At 37.2% G+C, this 20393-nt stretch overlaps 1 protein-coding gene across 1 annotated transcript; it reads left to right on the forward strand.

The window, feature by feature from the left end:
- The first annotated feature begins 5936 nt into the window (after positions 1-5936).
- Positions 5937-20108, forward strand: LOC122082281. The gene is made up of 2 exons (XM_042649742.1): positions 5937-6700; positions 19851-20108. The coding sequence occupies exons 1-2, from the start codon at positions 6392-6394 to the stop codon at positions 20106-20108; spliced, it is 567 nt and encodes a 188-aa protein (XP_042505676.1). The 5' UTR covers positions 5937-6391.
- Positions 20109-20393: the final 285 nt, after the last annotated feature.

Genomic DNA, 20393 nt, shown 5'->3' on the forward strand with positions numbered 1-20393 from the left:
TTGAAGGAAGCTTAGTGATCGAAGCAAAAGGGAAAATCGAGATCCCAAAGGCTTAATATCAATAAGATCAAAAGAAAAAATAAGATTAGTAAGACCAAGAACTGCAACAGAAGAATAGAAAGGTTGACTCCCAAACTTATCCTTAGCAGATAGAACTTCATTAAAATCACCAATGATAGCAAAAGGGCAATCCAAGGAAGAAATAAAACTATGGTATCAAAGGAAGAAATAAAACTATGGTGAAGATTCCAATAGCTTAACCGAGAGGATACCTAGGGAGGGGCATATAAGCAAAGAAGACACCAATATCCCCAAATGGCATCCTTATCGTAGACAGCCAAAAAATTAAGTAAGATATCCACATTTGAAATAGAAATAGAATTAGAGGAAAGAAGAAGCAGACAATTGTTGCGTCCCTTAACTCCCACACTGGTCACAAACCATCTAGAATAATAAGCATCAAGGCATTTGGGTAAGGATAAAAAAACACTCTATGCCACTCATGTCTTTTTGTACCCTCCTTCTTGTTCTTCCCTCCTTTAAATGGAGTGAATTTTTCTTTCTTAAAGAACTTCTTGATCCCTTTGTTAGGTCCCATAGATGATGAAGTCTTACCTTGAGTAAGATTGGCACTTTCAACTTTGGTCCTATTAATTGTTCCCTCTTCCTGGGTTACCACAGTGATCAATTCATCAAGACTCCATTTATCCTTCAATGTATTATAAGTAGTCTTAAGAGTTTTGTAGCTCTCAGGTAGAGAATTCAAGGCAATGGTGACCACGAAGTCATCATCAAAGTTAATACATGTACCTCTAATCTTGTTTCCTAGGGAAACCAGTTCCAGTATATGCTCTCTAGCATTTCCTACTCCATCAAATCTAGCCCCAATCAATTGGCTCATAGGATCGTGAGCCTGTGATTTCTTAGAGTTATCAAACTTAGCTTTTATAGCAGCCAAATACTCAGAAGCAGTATCCTTTTTAGCAACACTATCCTTGATAGACTCAGGCAAAGCACTTTTAATAACAGCAAAGGACTTCCTATTTGCAGTGACCCACTTGTCATAATCCCCTTTCTCAGTTTGGGTACTGGTTGCAGTAGGTTCAGCTGGTTTGGTGGTCCTAGTACACAGGTCTAGGTCCTTGAGAATCATTAGACCTCTAAGTCTTCCATCCATTTGTTGAAATTATCCCAGTAAGCTTAGGAATATCAAGTCACCAAAACTAGAAGACATCCTGTTGAATATTTTAATAAAGAATATTCTATTCAACATACAGACATATATGTAAAAGAATAAGCATGTAACAATTAGCAAAATTAAACATTACATGCTCAAGTATCAATTACTTCATGAGTGTCAACCGGAACTACATTTCTGACCTTTGGGTCTGAAACATACTGGTCCACTCAAGTTTCCTATTACTGCGAGACTTCTTCTAATTTCAAAAGTACCGCCATCTTTGGATGGACACAATGTCACTTTGGTGAACATTAGCAACCTTGCTACCAACATTATTCTTTTTTTCAAAAAAACGGGCAAATTAGTTTCGGGTCAAAGTTCGGGTCAACGACCCGGTCAACCTTTGACCGAGTTGGTCATGAGTTGACCCACTGCATCCCGGGTCAACTAAGTAGGGTTTCCGAGTTGACCCGGTGATGACTCGTCGCCCTTTTTTTTTAATTTTTTATTTTTCTCTCTCCTCCGGTAGCCGATTTCCGGCGGTGCATGCCAGCGCGTACGGAGGTTTTCGGTGACATACAACATACCACTGAGACCATGTTCTCGTGCTCTACAACTTCCGTAAATAAAGTTTTCCCATACGGGATCTTTAAGTGAGAGTAAAATAATGATTTTCATAAATAGAAACTCATATCTTTTTTTTTTTTCCTTACATAATTTCTTGATTCTAACACCATAGTGTAGGCTCTGATACCAATTGTTAGTGATTCTAAATCCTAGAATCATTTGAATTACCTATAGTGTATAGAATATAAGAATGAATAATAGAAATAAATCAATCACATATCCGTTGAGCGTGAATAAAGTCCCTAAATCAAGGTTGACGCTTGTACCACGAACTATGATGAAGAACCACGCAATATGGGTCCTTCTACTGAGATTTTCTGCCGCCTCTTACTATGGGATATTCTCTCTGTCTCTACACTAGCTCTGTGAGAAAGCAGTGCTCCCAAATATTATTATGAAAAGTAATAGCTGCAGGGACCGTCAGTATTCTATATATAATAGAATTCCTAAACCCTATTCCATTCCCACAATATAATAGGGCTAGAAGTTTCCTAATTAGAGTGGTCCTTATTCTCTTAGACCCAATGGGTCAATCAATATCAGTTAAGCCCACATAAGAGTCCTAACAAGCTGCAATCCAACCTTATGTTTGTTATCTTTGATAAGGTCTCTTCATTAAGTTTTTCTAATAGATTTGTCATTTACAAAAAGGAAAGAGTCACAAGTTAAGAAATTGCTTGAATAACCAATTTACTTATAGAGTTTTAGGACAATTGTGCCCGATTAAAATTATGGTAGATTTAAGATATTAAACTCTGCTGGTAGAAAGAATAAGCATGGATTATGATGATCACTTTGGACATCACCCAATAGATTAAACCAAGTTTTTTTTTTTTTACATTGATGACATAAAGGAAAATAGAACAGGAAACACTTTCTTGATTTTTTATATTTTCAAGCAACATAAGGTATATTAGGTCTTAAGAAGTCAAGCTTTAATAAATAGTCAACTTCCAAATATTCAGTATCATGGTTGATCATAAAGGTAAATAAGTGTGTTATTAAAGCAATTTCATAAACTATGTGCAAAAGGTAAGGGAGGAATGAAGTCCAGTTTTGGTAATGGAATTCAAAGTATCTATTATAGTTAAGTAGCTTGAAACATTATCTACCTCGGAGAAATTTAAGATTTTGAAGTGAAGGCAATAAGAAGCACTTTCAATGACCAAGCAAAGGTATGACAAATTGGAGTTTTAATTATTAATATGTAGAAACAACTTCAAACTGCTTGGAAAATAACAATTGTAATTAAAATCATACTTTCAAAATTGGGATCCTATTATTTAAAATATCTCTAATTAGCCAGCTTGTAAGAAAAATATTTCTGGTGATATTTTTTCTTGTAGGTTCTTCTTATTGGATCTCTTGCCTTCACCTTCAGGTCTAGACCATGAACTGTATCCTCAATTTTCTTTATTAAAACTTCTTTGCTCATTATATTTTGCATGAATTTCTAAACCTAAAAGAAGGTGACTGGATGTAGATGACAGAAACAAATTAACAAAAAAGTATTGACCAGTCTATTATCGAAGGGCGTATTGTATTTAAAATTGACATTTGTACCATCTATTTATATATCACAAGCTCAGTGCTGTTTAATTGCTTCTTGGCTGGACCAAGCTTTATTCCTCTCACTTTTCTTTATAGTTCAATGAGCATATATAGATTCTCACTCAGACCATTCTCCTTAGGGTTGATCTTTACAAACATCAATGTCTTTGAATCTCCAGCTATGGATATAATATTCAAAATCAAATATGTTTGAGATGGTTCTATAATAGTTTTCTACTTTTCTTCTAACTAGGGAGATTGGGCGGAAGAAAAATAAATAACAAGTGGCAATATAGAGGATTTTTTTTTGGGAGGGGGTGGAGGAGATGTCCTGGTTGTATTTAAATGTACACTTGATAAAATCAGCATAGCCTAATGAACAAAGCCAACCAAACCTGGGGCATCTACTTGGTACATAAACCAAATGATGCAAGAATTGTTTCATGCCTATTATATGCAGGATGATTTGCATGTGTTGTTAGAGGTTTTAGATAAACTCTAGCTAATGCATTTCTTAGACGAGAATATCTTACCTTGTATTTTTTTTTTTTTTTTTTTACATTAGGGGAATGCTGATTTTTATCCAGTATGACTGAAATGAAATTTTTTACTATGGCAGGAAAAGTCTTATGGGGCCAAGTACTTGGCTCGGCCAATCGGGCAGGCTTATGAAAATGTTGTAGGTAGTCATTTGGAGCCAATGTTGATGATGATGAATGGGACAATGACAGTATGAAGATGCTAAGTCATCCAAGTACTATTAGTAGTTTATCCTTTTGCTTTGATTGATGTGCTCGTCACTTTGTAGGGAAAGGCGGGGAGTGGGAAAGATGGATTGGACATATATACAAACAAATGTTTCAATGAAAAACTATCATGCAAATTGGTTTAAACTTATATGTTTATTCTCTCCTTTTATCAAATATGAATCAAAGTCCATTTCTTTCTCTCTTTGTCACATGACATATGCTCCACGTGCATTTGCACGTGTCAGTCTTACTAGTATATATATATAAACAACTACAACTATGTGGGGAGAGAGAAATGACAGGCTATGTACATGTTTTATTTATTTATTTTTTTTTTTGGTGCGATATTAGAAACCGCTAATACTGATATGGATCAGACGATTTTTCCCTTATTTATTTTTATATTATGCCCTTAATATGTACAATTACATCATCGGTGGGTGGCGATATCGATCTAGATCAGCTGATAGGGTGGATCTATGTGTCCGAATCCTATCCAACCACTGGGATGCCCAGTGAGACATCCGACGGGTGGAGGTTGCATGAACATGTGTTGGGGTGTGTGTCAGAGTCCTCCCAATCATCAAATGCCTCATTGGGCGGATCAATACCTCAAACAATGGGACTAGGCGGGACCATAGTTAGTAAGTTTGGGAACAATACAGGGACGAACACGTACGTCAATTGAACGACAGATGGTAACAATAATTTTTTGAAATTTCGGCATAATAAAATGTGCACAACAATGATTCTATCTTACTTGATACAGATGGTCCCGCTAGCTCGAATACAAGCTTTTATATACATTTTTCTCGTACCCAATTTTGGTTTGTGCTGGTGCAATTAATATTTTGAACTCAGCTTCAGAATGGGCTATAGAATTCTCTTTCAGTGTAAATTTAGGTTCATCTACACAAAATCTATTATAGCTACTCAAAGACGTGGAGGCGGAGAAATTTTGGCAAGCATGAAGATGGGGATCAACACAAGATGGAATATAAATGAAGTTTAGTTCTCACAATAGGAGTTACTTCATCTTATTTCACAACCTACTAAGGAGCATGACCACTTCAACATTTTGTTACATTTTCCAAGATCAATGATCTTTCATGTTCTATATCCTTCTACCTCAAAAAGGCAGAAAAGCATCTAGTCATGAAATATATGTTGTCTACAATGTATATGGTAGCTATGAGTAGAAAGAACTATGAACAATTTCGACATGATGTAATTAATTATGATATTTCATTGTAGCATTTATTATTATTACCAAATTGAAAAATAAATAATACAATATGTATTTAATACGATCATTCTATAAGAAAAAATATATATATATATACACACGAAAACATATATGTGCTTAGGATTTTAAGCCCAAAAAATTACTTAAAAGACACTCTTTTACGATTGATTGAAATAAATATTAGAGTAAATAGTATAAAAAGAGTATTGTTACAACCTTTTATAGGTTTGGATTTTCTATCTGGAAGGGATTTTAGGTTTTGATCTTTTATTAAAAAAAATTATTTTATATAATTGATATTTTACATGTAAAAAAATGGAGTCCACAATTAAACCTTCGAATAGACAAAAATACTTTTTTTTTTTGTTAGTAATAACAAAAATACTTATTTGATACACATATTTACTAAGTATGGCCGGGCGGGAGCCGGGGGCCTCGGGACATGAGGCCCGAAAAGGTGTCGACATAGGCGCAGTAAATTAAACCGGTGTCAAAAGAAATTAAACCGGTGTCAAGTTCCTTATATATATATATTTTATTTTTATTTTTATTTTTTTACTGTATACACTGTATGGGTAGATTATCAACAGAGAGAGAGAGAGAGAGAGAGAGAGCGAAAGAAAGCGCGAGCGAGCGAGCGAGCGAGCTTTGTGTTCTTTGTGTTGTTCTGTGTAAGCGTCTCGAAAACAGCAGTCCTTCTAACGATTCTGAGAGCACCTTAGATCGTTCCAAAACCATCAGAGTAGCTTGTTTACCCCAATTTCAAACCCAAATCTCGACAACTAAAAAATCATTTCTGCCGTTTCGTGTCTGCAACCTATATCCATCCATTGATTGATTCCTTACCGTCAAAAAACCAAAAAAATTTCCCGAAATACAAACCGTTTTCGATCGCTTACTGGTTCTATCGTACATGTTTCTGATGAACTCTGATGAGCGTTTCATCTAATCGCGTTATTTTTTAACTTCCCAAATGTTTCTGCTTCGATTCTGTTCCCCGCCGGTGACAAAAACCGTCGCAGGGCCATTGTGTCGGTGATGATTTCTGGGTTTGTCATTGGAAAATCTGTAGCTTTAACTTCTGATTGCATGGGTGATCTTCAACCTTGGTCGTCACAGCGAGACGGCGTCTTAAACGAAGAGGGCTCTTACCTATCCTCTTTGTCGTCGCCGTCGTCGTCATTTAACCCAAACCCGATGTCTATTAGTGAAGAACATTGGATAAAATCCGAGCAGACGACCAATGAGATTATATGCCGCATTCAGCCTACTGTGGTATCTGAGCAGAGAAGGAAAGACGTAATCGATTATATACAGAGACTACTAAGAAACTTCCTCGGAAGCGAGGTGAGATTCCTTTTGGGCCTTTTTCTTTGTTGATATTTTTCTGGATAATATGTCTAATTTCTGGTTCTTAACTACTATTATTTCAAACGAGTATAGTAGCTTATTCAGGTTGTTGTTTCTGTATTAGTTTAATTTTATTTGCCACTCTTTATTTTTCTTGATGGGTCTTACGTAGTATCACACTACATTTTACTGTTTATACTCTTCATACTCTCGAGGTTTGTGAGTTACATATTTTTGTTTTTGTTTTTGTCTTTGAATAAAGGGGGACTTTTGTTGGAAATTGGAATATGCATACACATACCTTATTAAGAAAATTATCACTTAGACACAGTATTCATAGTATCAATTTGATGCCAAGAAGATTATCTCAGCTTCTACTATTTGCAAGATTTACTCTATTTTCAATCCTGTTTACTGTGGACTCCAGTTATTGGTTACACATCTAGTAGTTCAAATGGTGCTGTAATATTATAGTAAGACAGAGTGAAGATGTCTGCCATGTCTATTTATAAGTTTCACAATCTCATCCCATACATTATAACATTTTTGTCTCATTTTCCTTTGGTATGACAGGTTAAGATGAATAAGATGCTGTTTTGGACATGTAGACAATTGAATGTCAAGTTTTTTGGGATATCAATTGTACACTATTTTTCATACTCACAAACACATGTTTATAATTGTATGTGCTGTAACTTAGTTTGGATCGTGGAGGATAATCACGGAATTCTTTGGGATTGTATTTCTGGATTTCCTTAAAGGAATTTTGGATTTTACAATTGTGATTTAAATAGAGTTGAATGGGCAAAGCAGGATGTATGTAGCTGACCTTATTTAGTTGGGATGCAGTGGTGTTTATGGTGATTTTAAATTTTCTTATACTTGTATGCTGTGATGTTATTAAGAACTGAAATCCCCATTTGGAAAGTCCAGTTAAGCCATTTTGTTTCTGGATCTCAATGCCTAAAGCAAATCATATGATATTTGCCTTGAAGACCCATGCTCTGCTAATCTGCTATAGTTTCTTGTGCAATGAAAAGATGGTAAAGTAGAAATGAATATTACTGGTTCTATATGCAATTAGAAAGAAAAGAGTGAGGTTTATTGATTTTATTCTAACCATAATAAGGTATATAAATGGATGGAGACAACAGGAGAGAAGCTGAAATGTTTGCCATGTCAACATGAGAGTTATTATACCCCTTGTGGGTCCCCGAATCAGGATTTCTCAATTGCTTATCTCCTACCATAACCAATACATTGATCAATTCATTATAGCTAAATTCATTTGCATGCATGGGATGAATGTTATGAATTGATGTTGTGATTTTTATAAGGGGATAATCCCTTGATCTTTGGTTTTAATTATTTTTCGTTTTCTCCTTATGAAAATTTCACAAGATTGCCCAATATTTCACAACATTTGCTGTTTGGGAATACTGGAATGGAAAAACTTTTGGCAACAAGTATAGCTCAACTCAAGGCTACTTTCATGTATAAGATCACTTCTCATTGATTAGGATCGTTCATTTAGAGAGGTATTTGTGTTTGGAGGGCGTCCTTTGGCTACAATTGGTGGATTTTTTCTTGCCGTAGGATTACTCCACCTATAGCGGCTATGGGGCATTGGTCTCAACCAGAGAACTGAAATTCTCTTGCTTTGACCTATAACATCTCTAAGTTGCAGGTATTGTGCATGCTGATGCAGGGCATGAAAAAATGCTGCATGCCACCATTTCTGGTCTATTGCAATCCTATATGGTCATGATTTTTGGTCGAAGAACATCTTTAATAATTGAAAGGATTGGGGGGGGAGGACGGACCTGTTTAGAATAAGTATGTTCTTCTTGTATGCAATGGCATAGATGCAACAATTAGTCCACGGTCATGTTTCCTCTTCATGCCATTCCTTGTAATAATATGCATGTACTGGTTTGAGTAGGTTTTTTGTGTTTTGTTTTTCGAAAAATAACAATTTTATGTGCAAGAAAAGATAGTAGTGCAACAGAAGAGCCTTCCAAAAGAGAAAATACTGGAAAATGCACACCTCTAAGGAAAATAGTGGAAAACTTATGAAGAGATAACATTCCCAAAAATAGTCTAAACCAGAGTACCCTCTTTTTGCCAAGCCAATGCCAATTCATTAACACTTTTCCGCACTTTCCATATTTTCCTTTGATGTTCATTGATTATCTTTTGGTTCCATCAATAGTTAATCTTTATTTTTACCCATTTCAAGCCATTGCCACTCTTTTTTTCCCCTGGATGAAAAGTAAAAAATCTTATCAGGTTAGAATCCCTAGAGAAAAGAGCCTTACTAATGAACTTAGTATGCCTTACAAGCGCAACCCCCAAAAGGAAAATAGAAAATCAATTACAAAGATCAGGGATTGTCAAAAAATAAAATATCCAGTCATTCTCGATAGTGTAAATACTGAGCCATCTGGTGCCCAAAAGAAAAGTATACCCTTCGCCTATGCGCAACTTTATAAGGAGGCACTGTTTAGGTATAGAAGTTGTTTGGCCCCTTTCACCCCAAACAGACCTCATAACTGCTCCTAACACCTGCTTTCGTAGCTTTACTTGCAGTGCAAATGTTCATAATCTGTATATTCAGTGGCCAGAGAGCCCCTTTGGAAAAAAAGGTAGCATTTTTTGGAACTTACTTTCATACCAGTGGTGTGGGGTTCATGGAAGGAAAGAAATAAAAGGGTGTTGAGAATCCTAGGGTCACCCCCACCCCCAAAAGAAGTGCTGATATGCCAAGAATCAACCAACTGGGATTTGTTAATGTATACATTTTAGGTGAAACGGTAGCGAACATGGTATCAGAGAAGGGAGGTCGAGTGTTTCACTCCTTGGAAGTGCCAAAGGGAGTTTTCCCTCACTTATTTTCCCTCGGTGTCATGTGTGGGCACGTGCACAGTGCCAAGATGGCATGCACGTGTAGGGAGTGTTGATGTATACATTTACGCTGCTCTTTACTCCAAGTTCAAGCTTTTAGGTGAAACATTAATGAACATGATTTACTTTAAAAACTTGTTTGGGTAGAGAAGAATGGTTTCTCTTCTAACTGGGATGTGAAAACCTTGTGTGGCCGACATTTTGGTACTGTGGAATGATGTATCATCATCTCTCAGTGTGCTCTGCTAGAAGATAATAAGTATGTTTTTGCAAAAATATTTGTGATTGTCAGCCAAATTTCTTCAGATGGGCCAATCCTATCTTTATGGATATGGTATGTCATGTGCATCCTACCTGTCTTCCAAGTCCTCTACGTCTTGTTTGTTTCATATAGGCATGGAAGTCACATGAGTAGCTTTACTTTGCGTTGTCCTGTTGTCACATGAGTAACTTTACGTTGTCCTGTTGTCACATGAGTAACTTTACGTCTTGGTTGGGTCACTTTATTTTCGTAGTGCCAGAACTTGCTATCTTACTTTATGGAATCTTTATGAAGACAAAATTCTTATTTGTAATTGTAGTTTTTTGAAGTTTGGGGACTTGGAACAAGTTGAAGTCCAAGAACAATAAAAAGTAGAGTTTGGATTCAAAGGAGCATAACCCGTGGTGATATGTCTTGACCTCCATGTTAGAGTAGAGTTTGCACTCCTTATCCCTGTAATATTTCCTTCCAAATAGTGAAAAATAAGGCTGAGCATCCACTTTGCTTTCGAGCTTTCCCCAGTTTTAGGTTTTCTCAGTTGTCAAAACCTTGTGTGTTCTTATGTGTTTGTGCATATATGTGTTCTTATGTTTGTGATGGCCTATGTATGTACCGAGGTGTACTATTCGTCCTTATATGTGTTCTTATGCGTGCACAAGAGAAAAATAATATAAACATAGATATTGTATAAGAGCACACAAGAACGTACAAGAATACACAAGAGTAGAAGGAGAATGAACTGTGAGAAGGAGGACTTCATCAAAGGAGTTGAATGTATTATTTACATCATCAACAGAATGATTTGGAACTAGTATACAATCTGGTGATGTAATTTGGCAGGAAAAGTGATTGGTACTTGAGAAGATCCATGACCACTAATCTATATTCTATATTGTGTGGTTTGGCTCTCTCCTGGTATAACCTTACCGTAACAATTTATCGCACCTCTAGTTAGGAAGAAATCTATTTCTTGGCTACAATGATGCCCACTTAAAGGTTACTAAATGCTCCTATCTGTTTTTAAAGTATGTATTTACAATAGATAGATCATAAGCCACAACAAAATCTAAAACTTGTTTTCTTCTATTTGATGGATATAATACTATATCCAAATCTGTTAACATCCACCACATCCTTATTTAAATCTTTATCCACTACTATTACTTTTATCGCCCATATACCAAGGTTTAAAGTCGTCCAACTTCGTAGCTTTTTTACCCTTCCATCTAGTCTCTTGAATACAGTCTATGTTAATTTTTCTTCTCTTCATAGCATCTATCAGTTCTAGACTTTTACCTGTTAAAGATCCAATGTACCAAGATGCTAATATAATCTTACGCTATTGGACTAGCTTCTTTACCTGCACTTGTCCATAGTACGAGAACCTTTGCCTACTTGTCACTGCATCTGGGTGCCGACACAGCGCGTTGCTTATAGGGGACGCTCTTGTTAACCCTTGCTCACTTTTCACTACACGTATGTCATGGTGTAACGCATTGCTTATTCTAGCGGGGAATGCCCTAGCATAACGTTTATAATATGAGGTTGTAGAATCCATGTAAAAGGGTCTGGCTTGAGTATGATTGCTTGTGGATTTCTTTTAGAAGGCTTGAGTGTGATTGTGTGGAGTCTCTTCAAGAAGGTTTGAGCTGTCAGTGAGAAGATTATATCTAGTAACTATTTTGTTTACTTAAGTTCTTTAGTCAATGACAATTTAGATTTGGTTTCTGTTTTTCTGTATCCATGTTTGTTTTAGAAGGCTGGACTGTATAAAGCCTTGCTAGTTTCTTTTTTTCTTTTTTTTGGGAGGGGGGGGGGGAGAGGTATTATTTGACCAGCCTTATATGGAGGGGATATTTTCCAGATCTTGTGGGTCCCATGGCCAGCTGTATGGAGGCAAGATTGAGGACTAGTTGCTGTGGGATGGAGGACTCTTACAGCTGCTATAAATTAGCTTTTTATTAGATAGATTTCAATTACTTTTGTTTCTATTTAGGCTTTATTCAGTTATGTAATTGGAAGGCAATCTAGGATTAATTTCCATTATTATCAGGATTTACTTTGGCTGTATCTAGAAGATTTCTCTCTCTCACTGTCTCACGCACGGAGATTTACGTTGTAATTGATTTACCTTATTATAAATAAAACAAAAGGGATAAATAAAAAGAAAGGGGACTATCTCCCAATGATTTTAATGAAGAAAAAGATGTTTGTTAAACATGAGAGTGAGGTGAGAGACCTTCCATGATATGAGATGCAGTGAGGCGAGATGCCCAAGGGAAGAGTGAGAGACTCATCCCATCCTATCTTCTTATTTTTTTTTCCCTTTGTTTCTATATTATTATTCCTGCAATCTTCAATGTCAGAGAAGCATTCGTGGTCTTGTTCTTGCTGTTGGAGTTACTGGGATTTATAACACTGAGCTGTTGCTATTCCATCGAGTTACCGCGTGATACTAGAAGACTCACCCTGCAGCAACAGTTGTTGGGTTTTCCCTGTTGATATCTTCAAGTTCCAGGAGTGCGGATCCATCCATTAGTTGTGGACTATCTTTCAAGACTGTAACACCATACAAAAAGTTGTTGCTTTAGCCTGCTGGTGAGACAGTATATCGATCCTCCTGTAGGGTTGGTTCTTAGTTGAACTGGTTCTACATTAGGTTCACTAGAAATGATGATCAGGAATGCAGAATCTTGTTAAATCTTACCTTGAGATCAAATTTAGAGAATATCTTGGCATTAATCAACGAAGTAGATTTTGCCATGATGGAAGAGGGAACTTGTCATTGGTGAGAGAAATGCGTTAAGTGGTTGATAATTGATTACCAATCCTAGATTTCCATGCGCTTGCTCGGAGTCTTTATTATTATAGAATGCTTCACAAGCTGAAGGTGAATCAGTGGGTTTGATGAGCTTATGAGCTAGTAACTCAAAAACTTCCTGTTATTAAGATGGTTTGGATGCATCCCTTCATGAGAGGCCATTGTGGGATTTATATCTTTGTTTTTCTTGTAAAGAACAGTTTTGACGAAATCGGGATTGTTCCAAGGGGGAAGGAGCATTTCAACAGAAACTCTGTAGTGGAGTTGGCATTAGATAGCTGGATAATGTTGCCTTTAATTTCATAAAACAACTCAAAATGATTTTGGATGGGGTCCATGGTAAAATGTGGCTTTTGTAGGTTAAGTCTATGACAAAAGGTGCAAGATTTTTTTTTTTTTTTGGGGTGGGGGGGAGAGCGTGGTGAATAAGATTCATTCATTGTCATAAAACATCTCAAAATGATTTTGGATGGGGTCCATGGTAAAATGTTTTGTAGGTTAGTCTATGACAAAATGTGTTGGGGTGTGAATAAATATTCATTCATTACCAAAGAGAGAAAACAAGGAGAGCCCCAAAAGGGGTAGAAGGAAAAATAAAATGAAACAATGCAAAAGGGAAAACAAACCCCTCAAGGGGTGGGGGAGAGCAAGGAAGAAGAAAGGTCCCAAGAGACAGCAATATGCTTGTTCCTTGGGGCGGTAATACAACTAGAGAACCCTGAAACTTTGCTCAAAACTTCAAAGGAGATGGAATTCCAAATCTGACGAAAAGAACTAGAGTTGAAGGTCCATCTTCTAAGGTTGCGCTCCATCCAAATATGAGAGATGGCCACGCCAAAGGCAAGCTTCCCGATTATATCGCAAATAGATTTTCCAGAAAAAGTCGTGTCCACCCAAATCCAATTTCTAATAGAAGGGAAGTATTCTTCTTCTCCTAGGCCAACAATTTTCAAGAATTCTGGACCAAATTGAGAAGGGGCAGTAAAAAATTAGGTGATCAATGTTTTCCCTTGCGTTCAAGCATAGACAACAAGAGGAGGGATCTGAGATCTGCCGATGAAGGAGAAATGATTGTGTTGGAAGGTGGTTAGTGAATTAGTCTTCTAGAAACCCATCAGCTCTGCCCAGATCTAGCCTTCAGATCAAGATCTCTTCCATTAAGTGTGGGCCCATTACCCATAGGCCAATCAGATCCATAAGATCTGATTAATTAGCATCAGTTTGGTATCAGAGCCAAATCTGTGCCAAATCTTGATCATGGATAAACAATAGGTCCATCACTTGATTAACTGGGTGGAAGAAAAATTGCAGAATTAATCAGCAGAGAGTACAAATCGGTTTCTAAAGGGGCAAAGAGAAATAGAGGCGACATACACTTGAAAAGGAGTGGCAAGAAGATCCAAAGGCAGAAGAATTCAACAATCACCAAGAGATGATTCCAATTGAGAAAACACAATTCACAGAACCGTTGATTTCCTTCTTACTCCACAAATCTTCTACATGATGAAGCTGATCATTGCTGGTTTTGTTAGTGTGAAGCGTAGGATCAACACAGAGGGTGTTGATCTAGAAGACTAAAGGATAAACTTGGTATAAACCCAGAACCGCAGTGAACAAGTGATGGCCAGATTAAAAGAATTTCAATAGGATGAAATCAAAAGCTCGGGTGGGTCTGATATTCCGATCAAGGGTCAGATTTAGATAGGTGAGTACAAAATCGCATCCAAATCTGAAGTTTTAATGATGACCTACTATGAATAGGATTCTTTCAAGTTAGGATTTCCAGAAATAATATTGATTTCAGAATTGAGGAGCTAATCAGTAAACAACAGTTGATTAGCGGAAGACCAAAATCAACAATAAATAGTAAGATAAAAGTCAAAACAGAATTCTGGTTTAGATCCACATACTACAGAAGAGTTTGCTCTTCCTATAGAAGAGCAAGATTGGATCCTGAAAACTGAGATCAAAAGAGCATAAGAAGAGATTTCTAAATATTGTCTCAGATCTGAAAACTTGATTAAAAAACTGAGGAAATCAAAGAGTTTCAGTTGAAAAAGCATACTCATAAACAAATCAAAGATTGTGTTGTCAAATCAGGAAACTGAAGTCATGAAGTGCCATTGCAAGATTTGTAATCAGATCTGAAATCCTTATTCAAATCACAGGAAGTTAAGAGTTTAGACTGACCTCTTTGGAGGAAATAAACAATGAAGAAGAAGATTAGAAGAAGAAGATATAAACTAAGTATCTCACATAGTCCTCAACTATAATCCCACCAGCTATTATTGGCATCCCACCTATTCGTTGTTGCATCTCACAACAGAATCCTGTATTGCACAGAATATGGAAGCAAAACAATGTTTTATTCAACTTTAAAATCGTGGGTTAGGCTGAGAACTGCCTTACATATTTATAGATCATGATTTAGACTTATTCATAATCTTAATAGGAAACCAAATTAAAGAAAACAACTTAGAATATCCTCCATGCGCAAGCTGGAAAAGGATCCTATGTAGACTAAGAATTGAAGAGACAAGATAACAAAAGGACTCCTAGAGTCCTAGTATGCTGGAATATATAAATCCTATTCCAGACAATATTATAATAAATAAAGAATTAAAAATTACTCCTAGGAAATACCCACGATTCTGGTTCTGGGTGAACCAGAAAACACCCAAGCTTAAGGCCTTGCTGAACTCAAAACTTATTCAATCTGCGTTACTCAGAACCTCAAGGTTGAGTTACTGAGTTCAGAATTATTGAATTAGGTTCTTTCTCCTCCAACGGTAAGGTACGAATGTTGCGACCTGGTGGTCAAGCGGCCGAAACAGCCTCTCGACATTATCGGGGTAAGGATGCGTAGTTCTCGCCCCTCGGACCTCACACATGCTAGAGCCTCGTGCATCGGGGTACACCTTTTTGTTCTTTCTCCTCCTTTGGAACTTTCTTGGGCACCTTCCTTGATGCTGATTTTCATTAATATCTAATGGTCAGATGCTGAGAATAATCATTAGATCTGAATAAATAATTTCCAGAATAATTCAGTCTTAATATAGTCAAGTATTTGATTTGATGAGGTGGAACGGACGAGTGGAACAAGGGGATCGATGGGTGTTATGGGGGAGATAAAATAGAGAAGAAGCGACCATAGTTATCACAACGTCTAGGTGACCATAGGCATTGGAGGAGGGGAAAAACCAAGGCGACAGCGACAGTGACAGTGACACCAACAAGCCACCTAGGTAGCCTAGGCAATGCCTTGCAAGGAAGTCGTAATTCCTAATCAATCTTGGAGTCGAAAAAAATAAAATAGTTACTTTAGGTCTCCAATCATATATTTGGATAGATAAGGCACGGTCTGATCGACCAAGTGTCAAAATTAGGAGTTTGGTTAAAATCAAATACCATCCAATGTGTCGGCTTGCATCCCTCGGTAGTCAATACAGTAGAGTGCTCCCTCTTGATAGTCATGGATTTTCAGAGCTATATGTGTCCATGCCAACCCGGTTTTTGCTGGAATTTGACATGTGAGCAGTGGACCTTGGGATCTACCTATTCACAAAATTTGGATCCCATCTGAGTTACCATGTGGCAGAAATTTGGGCGGTAATGGAAGTTCCTCATCAGTGGGCCATTCAGAAAACCATAGCTCGTTATAAAAATGAGTAAAAGCATGTCTATTGTGAACATTAATTTTGTTTTCAGTAAAATAGTAAAACTGGGATTTACTAAACAAGTATGTGAATCAGCTTGAATAGTAAAATAACCCCAAGGGGGGGGGTAGCAGGAAGTGTATGGTTATGAGTTTGACTCCTCTTACCTCCTTGGGGCCACTCACACGGGGGTGTTTTCTTCACTGCTTTCAGTGAAAGTTGAATGGTTTTCATTTAACCCCGGTATGACCTGGTCCATGTGGTTGTGGGGTCAGTATGGGGCTGCGGGACTAGTCAGGCCGAAGGCTTGGATACCCGTTGTTAGCGCTAAAATAAAAAAAAAAAAAAAAAGAAAAAGAAAAAAAAAGAGAGGAAAGTGAAGGGGTTGAAGATATTGATGATTTGAGGCCCCATAAGTTTGATTCTTACTTATCCAATTGGAATTCTAGCTAGGAGATCAAAGGAGGTGGTCAGCTTACCGCTTGGTCTGTACAAGGGTCTTTAACATAGAAAGACATTTTAGAAGGTATGTAGTCATGATAGCATGTGAGATCATGGGTTCTTTATTTGGTTGGGCAATGCAAGAATGATCTTCAGGATTATTTGGAAAAGCCATATGATCATGTAGAGTGCAACTTTCTGTGCCATGTTAAAGAGGCAATTTAGAGGAAATTAATCATAGCTTGTGCAATTATGGTATTCTCTCGATCCTTGTTTATCGATCTGAAGCTGTTCTGGAAAAGCATTGCTGTTTTAAGGATACTTGAGCATGGGATTACAATTTCAGTGGTTCCCTTATCATGGTTGTCACAGCGCTTAGGCGGAACAAGGCAGTCGGGGGCGGGGGCAAAAGTTAAGGCGACCAAGGCACCAATACAGACAAAACCGCCTCGACACCTAGGCGTCACCTTGACAACTATGTTCATTATAATGGGTCCTTTTATGAGGCCCAAATGTTAGGTCCTAAGAAAAGCACAACTTTCTTCTATTTTTGGAGTTATTAAACTGTTTGGGTAAGTCGTCTAGCTATAAAGTTGTTTTCAGGAAGTATACTTTCTATTTGAAAGAGTGTTAAGGTACATAAATAGGTCTTTTAGGACTGAGTTTCTGTTTTTCAAATTATATTTTTTGAAGTCAAGGTAGAAATCCTAAATTACTTATTACTTTGGCAAGAATTTCTTGAACAGCTGGTCTAGAGGATTTCTCTAGATCAGCACCAAGTTTTGACACGTGGAAGAGTGATGTGGCAATTTCAACCATATTAATATCTAGAAAATGGCCTAGATTGGTCAGATGTCGAATTTTAGACTTAGATCCAACCATCTTCACTTCCATGTGGCCATGTATTGGGCGTATTGGCATCTTCCCTTGTATTTTCAGAGTCCATTTCTTTCTGAAAAAGTTTCATTTTTTCACCGGATTGAACTCCACTTGGCCAACTCCGCTTTGGCTGAAACTTGACATGTGAGCAGGGGCCCATATCCAATCCATCATGCGACAGATATTGGTGCCAGACTAGAGAAACTCTTAAGCATGCAAGACTAGAACAACTTTTGTTTTGTTTTTTTGTTTTTTGGTTTTCTTGATAAATAGGAGTTTCTATTTTCTTACACAGGTGTCTTTATATATCAATGTAACTCCTACAGTACTCTAGGAAGTGATGGAATAAAAAATTGTCTTGTGTGTGAGGTGTGCTCATGGTGGCCAAGTGAAGGCTGTGTTCTCTCCTCTCTGAGATTTCTCCTAAGTAGATATCTTTTCTGAGAGTTTACTGTTCATAAAGACTGTTCACGGGTATTGTTTACATTCCCACAACAGGGGGAAAAAAACACTTTCTTGTTCTTCTCTATTCCTTTAAACTTGAACCAGTCCCTCTTTTTCCCTCCATCTCTGAGTAAATAGTGTCCGAGGGAAAAAGACATTCAATACGGCTTTTGTCCCTTTTGTTCTTAATTTTTGCAGAATTGTTAAGAAAACTGGTCCTGAAGAGTGAAGACATAGGGAAGATTGAGGGAGTGAAGTTATTGTAGGTGCCTTCTGTTTTAATAGTCTACCGCAGGTAGTATCAACTGTTATTCAGTAATCTCCAGCAACATTGAGGCATGAACAGAATCTACATCCTAGTTCTTTGTGTTGGAACCAACTAGGTTTTCAAAACAAGCCAACGCAGCATAGGTTGCTGCAAACCATAAGAGAGAAACCCTAGGGTGACCCTCAAACCAGTATAAGAAGAACCAGAGAGTCTGATCCTTTATCACTCTGATACCATGTAATGAAATTATGAAACCAGAGAAATAAATCAAATAATGGACAGAACCTGCTCAAGGTAAGGAGAGGAGGAGAAGAAGAAAAAGAGAAGATAACAATAGGTCTATATTGCTAAAACAGTGCTAAAACAGTAAATATTACAAGTGTATCCCTGTCCACAGTAAATTACCCATTACCATATAATATAAGATTGCAGGACAGAAATACCTCAGCAGTAGACTATTCACTCTAATAATCTCAACAGTGGCAAGCTATGTCATTTATGCCTGTAGAAGTGTAGATCTGTCAGCTGGTCTTGTAGAGTGAAGCACTTTTTGAACAATTTGCTGAGCTGCACAATTATTTTGCAGTTAACTGAAGGAACTTAATTGATGAAAAGATAGAATAATGCACACTTCTACTTTAGCAATTTGGATATCCAAAAAAGCTAGCTTAGGACCAATGGCAGCTTTAGCAATTTGCATATCCAAAAAGGCTAGCTTAGGACCAATGGCATGAGAAGTTTGAAAAGGTGCGTGGGGGTTGTTTTTGGTTATTAGAAGTATGTTTTTAGTTGTTTACAGATAATATAGATTTATCAGGAGTATGAAGCCTTCATGCTTCCAAAAGGTAAAGCTTTTGCTTGGTCATTGTCTTTAGATACCATCAAAGAGGGTGGGGATATAAAATTTGCGGGCAAGTGCTACTTTTGTGAAAAAAAAAAAACAGGAGGATGATTCAGTGCACTGAGATCCACTTATTTCTAGAATGTAAAGTTGGAAAGTGCTCCCTTTGGGGTTTACGGCAAGATTCTCTGGGATCTCCTCTCATATGCTCCATTTAGGGCCTGTGGAGAGTCTTTCACCCCTGGATGTGTGCAGACAATGGTTCCCTCTTATTGGTTTGGCTTGTTCTGCTAAGCAAGGGATATTTATCATGATTCACTGGGAGATTCTTGAAGATCTTTTCTATGGGATTGAATCACAATGCATATGCTTGTGAATTTTTGTATATTAATTGTGAAGCTGTAGTTGAATACACTCATGCTCAGCAACTCACACTTTTAAATTAATGTAATGCAAACTTGTGGCGTGAATCCTTTGTCCTTCCACTGGCTTGACGTTATGATTTCAGTTTTTCATGAAGTGTGCTTATTGTCTCCTACCATGATGCTCTAACCAATTTACAATTAAGTGAACTATGTTGTTTGAACTGTTTTTAGATTTTTGTGAATGAATTTTCTTTGCAATTATACAGGTTTTCCCGTTTGGATCTGTGCCATTGAAGACCTATCTTCCTGATGGAGATATCGATTTGACTGCCTTTAGCATTCCTAGTGCTGAAGATGCTTTGTCGAATGATGTTCGTGGTGTTCTTGAAGGAGAAGAGCAGAACGAGGCTGCTGTGTTTGAAGTGAAGGATGTTCAATACATTCATGCAGAGGTTCTTTACTTTGAACCTGCTAAACGTTTATTGTTTTTTGAGAATCGAGATCGCATATCTCTTTACCACTAAGGGCCATTGTCATATTTTAGGGTATTACTTGCTGTTTTGCAAGTATATGGCTTTTTAATTTTTCTTGGGCCATGTTTTGATGTGCTGTCCGGCTAGATCTTACACAGATCGCCAATTGTTTTCTGAAGTATTTTCTTTTGAACAATTAATTGATTTCTACCTTCTCTTGTGTGATGCTTTCTTTTCCATTTTGACCATAAAATGGTAATTGTTTGATGTTCCTGGAGTTTCCTCAGTAAAATAAATGTTGGAATATAGGTCAGGTCAAAGTGAAATTTTCTAGTT

Source organism: Macadamia integrifolia, chromosome 6 (genome assembly GCF_013358625.1).
Source record: "Macadamia integrifolia cultivar HAES 741 chromosome 6, SCU_Mint_v3, whole genome shotgun sequence".
NCBI classification, from domain to species: domain Eukaryota; kingdom Viridiplantae; phylum Streptophyta; class Magnoliopsida; order Proteales; family Proteaceae; genus Macadamia; species Macadamia integrifolia.

Coding starts and splice junctions, on each gene's coding strand:
- LOC122082281 (XM_042649742.1), top strand. CDS start 6,392: ATGATTTCTGGGTTTGTCATTGGAAAATCTGTAGCTTTAACTTCTGAT. Junction 6,701..19,850: donor GAAACTTCCTCGGAAGCGAG/GTGAGATTCCTT, acceptor GCAATTATACAG/GTTTTCCCGTTTGGATCTGT.